Source organism: Equus asinus, chromosome 1 (assembly GCF_041296235.1).
Source record: "Equus asinus isolate D_3611 breed Donkey chromosome 1, EquAss-T2T_v2, whole genome shotgun sequence".
Classification (NCBI taxonomy): domain Eukaryota; kingdom Metazoa; phylum Chordata; class Mammalia; order Perissodactyla; family Equidae; genus Equus; species Equus asinus.
Window position 1 is genome coordinate 146925042 of NC_091790.1, and position 12161 is coordinate 146937202.

Below are 12161 nucleotides of genomic sequence, written 5' to 3' on the forward strand. Positions count from 1 at the left end.
TTTTGATATCCTCAGGTAACTATAGCCTATTAATGACCCTTCAAAATATTTTAAGAACTCATCCTGAAATACTCTCCCCTCACTCACCATGCTCCATCCACACTACTCCATTTTGATTTCCTTGAATACGTCAAGGGCCTTCCTACCTCTGGGCCTTTGAACTTGATGTTCCCTCTGCCTATGAAGTCCACCCCCAGTTTTATACGGTTCTGTCATTATCCAGCTATTAGGTTTTTCCTCTGTGTCATCTTGTCATTTGCTGGGTGAGGCCTTTCATTATATTGGTTTTCTGTCTACTTCTTAGTAGGAAGTCTCACAGTTTACATCTGACTTTATGTGCCACTAGAATTTAAGGCCCTTTTGGAGGCAGACCTTGTTTTCTATTCTTAACTCTTAAGTGCAGAACACACTGCCTGGTGTAAAGTGGTCTCAAAAAATAAGTGTTATTTAATGTGTTCATTCCTGGACAAGTCATTCATTAGCCTTTCAGCTTTTTCCTTTGCTGGTGATTGTACCATACAACTCAGAGATTAAAAATCAGAACATTGCTTTAGAGTTAATCTATGCTTATCTCATTTCTTAAATTAGAAACCAAATAACCAGAGAGGTTCGAAAGCTTGCCTGCTTTATCAAGTCTATAATTAGCATCAGGTTAAAAAGCCCAACGCTCAGTCTAACTCTTGGTCCACAATTTGTTTATCTAACCCAGACTATTGTTCGAAATCATTTACTGTGTCTGCTGAAATCACATGGCAGTGGCCATGCTGTAAAGAACTGCTGGTTTATTTTGGGGGAGGGGTGCATTCTGCATGCATCTCGGTCTGTTAAGTTTTTGGTGGTGTTGCCACTGGTTTACCTCCTCCCCATCGCAGGCATCTTGCTAGATCGTTGCCCGTTCCAAGAGGCAGAATGGCAACTGGAGGATGCTTCACAACGTTCGCCTTTTCTGTGGAATCAAGAAATTAAAATAAAATTTTGATACAGATAGAACAACAGTAAACAAGACAGCTTGGCATGAAATGAAGGCATCCCGATAGGTACTTATAAACAGAAAAAGTTCTATTTCATAGATATATACAATTATAAATTATGATTAACTTGTATACATTCGTAGCAATTTATAAAGACAAATAAATACCATAATTCACAAAGTGATAGGAATATTCCAGACTCATGAATGAGGAAGGCCTTTTAAATATCTTAGTTAAAAATTGTGGCGAGTTTGATTTAAGTCCTTTGACATTCCCAAGGATGCAGGTGTCTGAGCAGAGGAGTACACACATAGGGATGTCACCAGAGTGGAGAGGTAAGTTCCTATAAAGTCTTTCTGCAGCATCAACTCTAGGTACATTTTACTTTAAGGAGTAAAATATTTTGAAAACAGTCAAATTCTAAAAGCGAGTAAAGAGCTAACAATGTCGCTGTGTGGTTCCCAACCATGGTTTACTCTGCTTTGTGACAGAGTAAACAATAAAAGAGCTGGGCACCTCTGGATCAGCAGGTTTTCTTTGAATTCAGCTTTACATAACATAGTGCTTTGGGTTCAGAGCAGCAAAGATCTCGGCCAGTGAAATCCTATATACTTTTGTCTGAATCATCACATGCCTTTAAAGACTCTCACAAACGTATTACTTTTCTTTAAATTTTCTCCCTTCACAGCCCCTCAAAGTCAGTATGTGTCTGTGTGTAAGAACGGGGAGGGAATAGATTAGTTGGGGATGTAACACAGTGGCATAGCCAAGGCTTAGATTGGGGGGGCTAAAACAAACCAATAACATACTACTATTTAATTTTTCACTCTAAAATTCTCCTAAGCCCTCAGACATTGTTGAAGCAATTCTTTAATTTTTGCAGTTCTCAAATTCTGGTTTTATCCTTAAATACAGCATATTAATACTATTTACACGTTTTATTGGAAAATCAATGAACACAATTTTCAGTTTCTTTTGCAGAAAAAAATATTAGTAGATTAAAGTCGTTAGACGCTTATCAAAAGTGTGCTGACCATATGTATTCATTTTTAATTTGAATACTTTTGCATGTATGAAAAAATAGAATATTCTATCCTACATTGACTAAATAAAAGTTTGCTTCAATTTATATAAATAGCAAAACTTATTTGCAATCAATTCTTTCCTTTTTGTGAAAGGGCCTGGTTTTAACAAAGAATTGGTCAATGCACTCACTGAAATGAGAACTAAAGAAGTGATTGTTTTGGATTTATCTCCTCATAAAGGCCAATTCAAGATTTATTTTACTGACTGGTAATTGGTTCTGACAACTGACTGTCTCTGAAAAACCAGATAATTTTTCTGAATTTGTCAAGCGTTTCTTGGGATACATTCAACCTTTTCTCCTAAATCAGGTACCTGTTTTGTTTGCCTATAAAAATCAAGCTTTCTAAATGTAAATAGAGAGGAAATATAGAAAAAGGTTAACATGTGAGCTCTAATCCCAGCGCTGTCAGTGCATGGCTGTAAAACTTGGTTCTAATTATTTAACTTCTCTGCGCCTTAAATTCCCTATCTCTAAAATGGGATTATCGATATACGGAATTGAGAATTAAGATGAATGGGGTAAAAATCTTAGCACAAAGCCTATTAGATAGTACATGACAAATAAAAATTAGCTATGATGATAATAACAATTGATGATGATAGAGTGTACATAGAGGGTAAAGTTTCGAGGCTCCACACATGAACAAAATAAGTACATCTATTTGACACAGACTTTATCACAAATGCTAAGATCCTCTTTGGCTCCCTCTCCAGTGCAAATACATAACTCGATTTTGTAGAGCCCACTTAAAAAAATAACCCGGAGGAGTTAGTAAATTCCATGAGAAATAAATGAGAAAAGGATTTCTAGATACTTGTAAATTATTTTGTCACTTAAAATTTTGAAATATAGAAGAATAAACTAAACTAGTAAACAGTGCGCAACATACCACATCTCATTATATCACTACGGCATCCAAAGACATCAATGCATTCATAAAATAAATGAACAAAATGTACAGAATTTAAGGTTACCACTCTCACCCCAGAAACGTTAAATATGTGTCTTCATTACCTATGCAGTCCAAAATCCACCCCACAGTTCCGTCTCCACCGCAGGCTAACACTCGGAAGTCAGGAACGTCACGGAAAAAATTTAACCTGAAAAATAAACGTGTTATGGCACATGATTGATATTTTAAAATTTGGACTCTTTAAGTTTTGTGTTGTTAGCATTTCATCTAACGAAAGACATTTTCATTTTATGAAAATTGTAAAGTAATCTCAATGATTTCATTCAAATATAGTAAATTCATATCTAGAATAAAATTCTAAAAGTATTAGTATGTCAACATATTTTAATTATATAGTCTAGATTCTATAATAAATATATTTTATTTTTCGTTTATTGACTCTAACTTTAGAAAAAAACAAAATTAATAAATTATAATAGTTTTCATTAAGATAGTCTCCCAGATGTGGTCTGCAGTTCACATAATCTAGTGACACACATGTTATTATGTTTAACAATTTTTATTAATCAAAAATTCTTTTTCAAATAATTATGTAAATGTAACTATTATGTCGGTAAATATGTCTTTGAGAGTTTTCTGCCTTCCCCATTACTGGGAGAAATTGACCAGGCTGCATCTGGGGTTCTAGCCAACTGTTTCAGTGTTTCCTTCTGACTTTAAATCTGCAAGCAGGAGCCAGGCTCCTCCACATCTTTGGACCTGGCCCGAAGTGTTTGCTACCCAGGAACACTCAAGCCTAATTGCTGGGTCTACTACAGTAAATGCCCACTCTTCTGTTGCTGCTGCATGCGGTGTGCTTATTAATGCATCCTACCAAAGGGAAAGTTACAAAGGCAGGTAATGCAGCCAGTTATACAATAATAAATGCCTATTTTCTTGCAATAAAATAGTTGAAATAGGACAGAAATATTTGGAATGTGTCTCTTCACCTTCCTTTCCCCAGAGATAACCATGGTAATAATATAATATGTAATCATCCAAGAAATTTTTTCTAAATATTTACATATATGAATATACACATATAAATTTTATTAACATATTTTAACATGAATGGGATTATGCTATATCCTGTTAACTTATTTGTGTGCATTTTTTAAAATTTAAAAATGTCTAAGAGATCTTTCTGTGCCAGCACATTTGGTGTTGCATCATGCCTTACAGTAAGTGAATGAACGTATTACATAAGGTGTACCTTCCATGATTAAATAAATCATTTTTCTTCATGTACTTTTAGACTATTTCTAGTATTTCATCATTGCAAAAAAATAATTGTTGTAGTTAACATTATTTGAAGCACATTTAAGTGAACATGTGCACGTTTTGAACGCTAATCTTCTAGAAGGAAAATGTTCCACTACACCATCGTATTATCCTCTGAATGGCTCCCACTGTAGAAGATGTAAGCGTCCATTTGCCTGCAACTCCAAAACACTACATATAAACTTTTTATGATATTTCTTCAATAATAGTGAAAAACAGCATCATGCTATTATTTTGAAATCATACATCTCCGTTTCCTAGCGGATTGGGTATATTGTTGTCGGTTTACAGATGTATGACCTCTTCTGTGAACTGTATCTTCAAAGCCTTACCCCTCTTTTCGGATGAGTTGTCTTTTACTATTATCTTATAAACTCTTTCATATTACGAGTGACATTTTTCATTTAAATTCTCATCGTCAGAAAATAACATTATTAAAGTAATACACAGTACGCATAAGTATAATAGAAATGCATAAAAATTCACTAAAACCCCACCATCTGATAATAAGAGCCATGAAAATTTAGAACATGGAACTTTCATGTATTTCCTTAGGTATTATATTGAGAATATTTACCTTTTGTTAGATATGTTGCAATATTTTCTTCCAGTCTATTTTCAGTTGGTTTACTTGTATTATGTATAATCTATGTACCAATTGCCCACTCCAAGGGTAGAATATTTCCAATAACTTACATATACTATACCTCTGTGTTCTTTCCCTGTAGCATCCCTCTTCCTCATTCACAAAGGTGAGCCTTATTCTGAATTTTGGGTTTTCATGTACATGCCTTAAATAACATATTTTTTGCTTTTTACTATTTCCACTTAGCATTGTTACTAAGAGTCATTCACATGGTAGCTGAAGTTCTCTCCATATGTAGTTGAAGTTATTCTATTTCTACTGCTGAATACCATTTATGTGAACATGGCTTTTTAAATTCCTGTTAATGAACATTTGGATTGGTCAGTTTTATGTTCTTATAAAAACGTCATTCTTGGACCTGCTTCCTGATGCTCGTGGGCAGTGGCTACTTTTGGAGTATATTTTTATGGAACTTTTGTTTCCCAAAGAAGTTGTACAAGTGCATACATCCAATAACAACGCAGATAAGCTTCGGCTAAGCCCATCCTCTCTAACACTTGTAATGTCGCACTTAATTACACGTGTTTCCTCTTTCATGAAATGCCAGTTCATGCTTTTTGTCTCTTTTCTCTACTCCTTTTCTTTTCCTGTGGATTTGTGAAAATTCTTTCTGTGTTCTTAATTTTAATCCTTTTGTTTCTGTTTTTTGGTAAATATCTTCTACAAGTTGAAAGATTTTTCTTTTACTTTAATTAATGTGTATTTTAACGAACAAGCTTTAGTTTTCATGTGTTCAGATTTATCAGTCTTTTCATATGTGGCCAGCACTTCAGTCTGTTTGCTTACTCAGAGGTCAGAAGAGAATTCACATACACTCTTTTTTAAAATTTTGGTTTTACTTTTGACAGAAATTCTATGTGGTCATGTGAGGTACAGATTATAGTCTACTATCATTATATATAATGATATGTTTATATATAAACATATTTAATGTGTATTATATATATTAATATGTACAATGATAATAGACTAGAAACCCTACCTCACACCATCACATAGAATTGTATATATAATATACATAAAATATGTTGTATAACATATACCAATATAATATGTAAAATATTCAGAATATTCTATTGTGGTGGTGTGAGGTAGGGATCTCTTTATTCCCTTCTCTTCTCTCCCTCACTCCCTCCCTTGCCCTCTTTTTCTCCTTTTTTCTCTCTTTCTCCTTTCCTCCCTTTCTCCCTTTCTTCTCGGTTTTTGGTTGTTGTGTACCAATTTTTCTCTTCATTTTTTAATCTATATTTTCATGTATTGGATAATTCAACTTTCTACCATGCACACTCCATCATACGTCAAATTTCCTTATATGATTACATTTCTTTTTGGACCGTCTATTCTATTTCGTTCATGAATTTGTCCATCTCTGCACCAGTACCACACTCTAATAATTACTATAGCTTAATAGTAAGTCTGTATTTCATAAAGCATGAATAATCTAGGCGGTTACTCCTTCTTTGCTTTTCTATATACATTTTAAAGCTAATTTGTCATAATCCACAAAAATTAAAAAAAAGAAAAACAAATTATGATTTTGACTAGAGTTACATTAAGCTTATAGATCAATTTTGGAAGAAACAACATCGGTGTAATGTTAACTAAGTTTCTTCATCCATGAATACAGGATGGTTTAATTTACTTAGATATTGATTAATGTCCTTCAATAAAGTTTTCAATTTTCTACTTACAGGTCTTGCATATATTTTATTATATTTATTCTTGGTTGTTTTATAATTCGTGTTGGTATTTTAAATATTTAAAAAATTGTTTATGTTTTTGTTGTTGGCGTATATAAATATATTTAACTTTTATATATTGATCTTGTAAACAGCCACAAAACTCCTATTTTTTCTTTTTTTTTAAAGATTGGCCCCTGAGCTAACATCTGTTGCCAATCTTCTTTGTTTTCTTCTTCTCCCCAAAACCCCTAGTAGATAGTTGTATATTCTAGTTGTAGGTCCTTCTAGTTGTGCTATGTGGGGCACCGCCTCAGCATGGCCTGATGGGCAGTGCCAAGTCCACGCCCGGGATCCAAACCAGGGAAAGTCTGGGCTTCTGAAGTGTAGCGCATGAACTTAACCACTAAGCCATGGGACCCGCCCCTACTTTTTCTATTGTCTATATTTTGTTTGTAGAGTCATTTGACCTCTATGTAAACGATCGTATCATATGCTAACAAAAATGATACAAATAGTGATCTCCAATTCTTATAATTGTTATTTCTTTCCCTGTCTTATTGTGCTGGCCAGAGCTCCAACACACTGTTGAACTGGAGTATTCATAGAGAATGTCCATTTTGTTCCTGAATTTAAGTAGAATACTTCCAGAATTTCCCCATTTAGGATGATGTTTGTTGTAGGAATTTCTATCTCTTTTTTGAGTGACACCTTTCATAAGGTTAATAAAGTTTACTTCTATTCTTGTTATAGTAAGAATTTTTATTATAAATAAATGTTAAATATTTTTTTATGCATCTTTTGAGACGTTGATATGGTTGATCTCATTTAATCGGTAATGTAAGAATACACATTTATACATTTCTGCATTATTAAACCGTTTTCACAATCTTCTCATGTACCCCAACTGGACCTTGTTTATTAACATTTCTATAGAGAATTGGATTTAGTTTGCTAATATTTTGTTTAGAAGTTTGTATCTATATTCATGAACACAATAGACTCAATATTTTTCTTCCTGATACCATCTCTAATCTTTATCAAAATTATTCTGTCTCATAAGATGAGTTGCAAAGTATGCTCTCATTTTCTATTTTTTGAAAGCATCTGCATAATTTGGAAGTTCCTTAAAACTAGTAGAATTTGTATATAAACTATCCAATTTCTCATGAGTCTTTGATTTCTTTTTTTAAAATAGAAAAGTCTTAAAAAATTGTGCTAAATCCTTTAATAATTCTTGAGAAAATTTCCGTTTTCTAATTCTTCCTAAATCAGCTTTTGCCTGTTATATTTCTGTATTAATTTGTCTATCTCCTAAGTTTTCAAACATTATGTCATTGAAGGCTACAAAACTTTTCAAAATATTCAAGCGGCTGAAAAGTTTACCATAAAGCTCGTTGTTTCTGGTGAAAGCCTAACCATCCATTTGACTCACCATTGTTCTTCTACTCCATGATGATGTTTCATCTGTTATTCATTCTTGTTTTCTTTTAAAATTGTCATCATTGGTTCTTCAGCAGCATCCTACCCCCAAACATAAACCCCATGTGACTGTCAGACCAGCTTACTCTCTGTAAATTGATTGCTAAATGGATTGAAAACTTGACCTCTCTGTCTCAAGCTCCTAGTCCACTCAATCCATGCTGTTTTCCCTAGAGATTCATTCATTCCTTATTCCACTCATTCATTGAATAGTAGCCTTGGAAAATTATTTAATCTTTCTGGGCCTCCATTTCCTTATCTTTAAAATGGAATTAACACCACTGGTTTCATTGGGCTCTTTTAAGGAATAACAAAATGTGTATGTAAATTACATTGTACTGTCCACAGGTTATTACTAATTTAATTATGTTTTACTTCATTAAAAGTAGAATATATATTTTAGAGATCAGATTGCCATCCCTTTCTTTCCCCACCTGCCCCACTGCCAGTGTTCTAGCAAAATAGTCACAAAGAGAACTTTCTTACAAGCAAAGCTGGATGGAGAGTGAGGACGTTCTCCTCTCTCCAATCTGAAACTGTAGCCAGTGAACGACTGGGAGACCTGCTTATGGCACTGGGGACAGAAAGTGCAGAGGAAAACAGCTCTGAATGAGAAAAAGCAAATCCAAGAGGCCGGCAAGAGCCGAAATTCAGGGCTCTGTGTGAGCGTTTACCTTTTACCCATGAAGCTGTTGAGACCAGCAGCTGTGAGGCTCCCATTTCATAAGTCATCCTAACAGTGGGGAGGATGAGGGAATAAGGAATGTCTGGAAAGATGTCCACTTGTGGAACCTTTAGTACTGTATACTATACTTTTCTCCTGTCAATTTCAGAAGTTGACTTGCAGAATTCGTAAGTATTAACATTTTTCAATGAAGCAATCATGCATGGCTCTGAATTTATGTATGTTTTTTATGGAAATATATTGAAATTAAAACTTAAAATGATTTATGAAGTGGATTAATGATTTTTGAGTTTTCAATGTTGGTCATTAATGCTCTCCTAGAGCATTTACTGTTTATCCACAATAGCTAAATTTAAACAGAGTATGTTAACGTGCATGTCTATTAGCTCTGTATCCGATGATTTCTTATCACATTTGCTCAACAGCCACCACTACAGCACATCCTAAAAAAAAGTGGGTGTGAGATTATGATGCTTAACACCACTAAAAGCTAATCATACATTTTCACATTCCTTCATATTAAAGAAACATAAGGTTGAAGGATCAAAAATGACTTCATTGGGCCAGGCCTGGTGGCCTAGTGGTTAAGTTCAATGTGCTCCACTTCAGCAGCCTGGGTTCAGTTCCCAGGCATGGACCTACACTGTTCTGTTAATGGCCATGCTGTGCTGGCGGCCCACATACTAAAAATAGAGGAAGACTGGCACAGATGCTAGCTCAGGGGAAATCTTCCTCAGAAAAACAAAATAAAAGAAAGAAAGAAAATGACTTTATTATATGTCATCCACTCTCCTCCTTCCTTTTCCCCTTCTTTGTTTTGAAAACATAGTTTACTTCAAGAGCTTGCCTTAAGTCTGCATTCTGATTTAAGTATTTTGAGCCAGAAACAAGTGTACTTATCTGTTATTATTCAGCTCAATTCATATTCATGCTTGCGTGTACACAGTTACGTTTTATTCTTAGAGTTAGAAGATTAGATGGCTTCACAATTGCCTCACTAAAATCAGGCTAAATATCTGGTTTGTGATGTTATTATTGTGTTTGAAACTATATTTATAGTGTAGACAACCAATTCTTAATACCTCCCGCATTGTTTTTTAATACCCAGACTGCACCCATATGTACTTTGCTATCATTGATATTATTGCTGCTGCAGCCACTTTGAAAAATCTATGCATGAAGCAGTTATGTCCCCCAAAGTTTCTTCTACAGTATATAGTACAAAATGGAGGTGTGGGGGTTGTATTTCATCTTTTTCTGTGGATTTTGATAATGACAGCTTCAAACTTACGACTCATCAACTGAAATGTGCCTCCCCCATCATTTCAACTTAAAGTAATATCGTATATATTCTATTTTACCAATAAATTATGAAGTTTAGATAAACTAGGAAATGTACCTGTTTCAACAAATTTGGCTGATCTTTTGAGGATGTTGTGTGGAAGATGAATTTACACTGTTTGGGGTGAGGAGACATTTCATGTAGATAAGTAGAATAGTTATTTTAAAAAGTAATTTGGACTCATCATTATGAGCTCAGTATAGTTTAATGCTGTTACCACCATAGCCAGAAATAACTTTCAGAGTATTTGAGAAAATATATATTCCAGTGAACCATTAATAATTGAAAGATTCATTGCATTATTTCTGGAAATCTCAAAAACATCTTTTATGCATGTGTGTATTTTAGAAGAGAAGGAGGGAGAGATAGAAAAGGAAAGGGGCAGAGAGAAATGACAAAGAGAGATGGAGTGACAGAAAATGAGAGTGTCTTTACTCCTGGGAAACTGATGATGTTATCTCATTAAATAATTTTAATATTCACCCTAGTGTAAAATGAATTAGAAAGAAGTCAGTAAACAGTAGGCTGTGTAATGTGGTCCAAATATGTGCTCCTTTTTTGACTAGTGCACATAATTCGTGGAAAATTAATGTCTTAAAAGGAATGTTAAATTCTTTCAAGTCAATTTGAATAAGCAGCAACAAAGTAATGTGTAGCTAAAATAGTCTTGACCTTTTATTGAAACAATTCATGATTTCATTAGTATAATAAAACACTTTTAAAAGATCTTACTTTAAAATATAAGTTTATTACAGTATGTGGAAAATAGTAACCCTTTTAGGGCATTTTAAATATATGTAAACATACATTAATATTTAAGTGTCAAGTAGCTGAAGAATATAAAACAACTTTTTTTCCCAATTATTTTCCCTCATCTATAAATGTAGGAGTTTCCTGCCTTAGAATGGGAGCAAGTTAATTCGACTCAGTATTTACATACTATATTTAGTGCTACAAATAGAGTCAAGTTTATGGTCATATATATGTATCTTCATCACACAAAGTACTGATGTATATGCATATGTTACATGCATACTAATGTAAACATATATTTAGAAATGCAATTAAAAATATTTCAAGTTTTTAAGTTACACGACTACCACTTAAATAGGACTGACAATTTTGAAGTAAAGAATGAAGTGAAAGATATAATAGTTTTAATTTCACCAAAAATTACCCATATTTCCTGATCATTCAAAGAAGTTAACTGGGAAGAACTCATACTTACTCTTAATACTTCCAACTGGAAAGCACAGAGATATTGTCTATGGTCCAAAGGACAGTCTAAAATTACCCATAAAATGTAGCAGCAAAAGTGATTAGGTGGCTTGGGTCTGCTTGGCAAATCTGCTCAAATCCATTCTGTCATCCTAATGCTTTTATTATCAGTAATGAGAAAGAGTTTTTATTTTATATGCATCAGATCATTCCACAAAGTTAACTTTAGAATGTTAAGTAAGAAGGTATTATAAATTAGGAAATAAATTTAGACTACTATAAAGAAAAAAAAGTTACTATGACTAGGGCAAAATACGAAAAAATAGCTATAAATGCCTAAGAAAGAGAGAGAGATTTAATGGAAAATCCATATACCTAGAAAAGTAACCTTATAAATGATATAACTCCTGCATCGATTCACCTATTTAATATGCATTTATTAACTGCAACTGTGTACTATTCTAGAGATTTGAAAGCAAGATAGAGTCCTTGCCTTCAGGTATCGCAGTGGCTTAACGGAGAAGGCAGACAAGAAAATGCACTGTTGAGGTCACTGTGGGAGGTTCTTTGAAAGCAGTTCATGCGGATTAAGTACAGAAGGATACCAGGGTTGGCTTAATAAAAATGCAGGCACCAGAGTTGAATTTTGAAGCTATGGTAAAATTTAATTCACTGATGAACTTGGGGACAGGCATGAGGAGGAATTGAGTGAGGGATCAACATGTAAGAAGCAGGGGGAATAATAGGATACCAGAAAAGAGATTAGAGGAGAAATGCTGGATGGCATAAAATAATGCATTGTCAGAGATGAGAAAATG

General features: G+C 33.9%; 1 protein-coding gene across 6 annotated transcripts in view; it reads right to left on the reverse strand.

The window, feature by feature from the left end:
• The window catches only part of DGKB (diacylglycerol kinase beta), a 685277-nt gene that overhangs the window by 393974 nt on the left and 279142 nt on the right, over window positions 1–12161 (reverse strand). For all 6 annotated transcript variants that reach the window (XM_044766591.2, XM_070509328.1, XM_070509320.1 and 3 more), the window contains 2 exons: window positions 3073–3158; window positions 857–946 (listed from right to left, as the gene is read on the reverse strand). In XM_044766591.2, the coding sequence (XP_044622526.1) occupies window positions 857–946; window positions 3073–3158 (176 nt within the window). The remainder of the gene's footprint in view (window positions 1–856; window positions 947–3072; window positions 3159–12161) is intronic.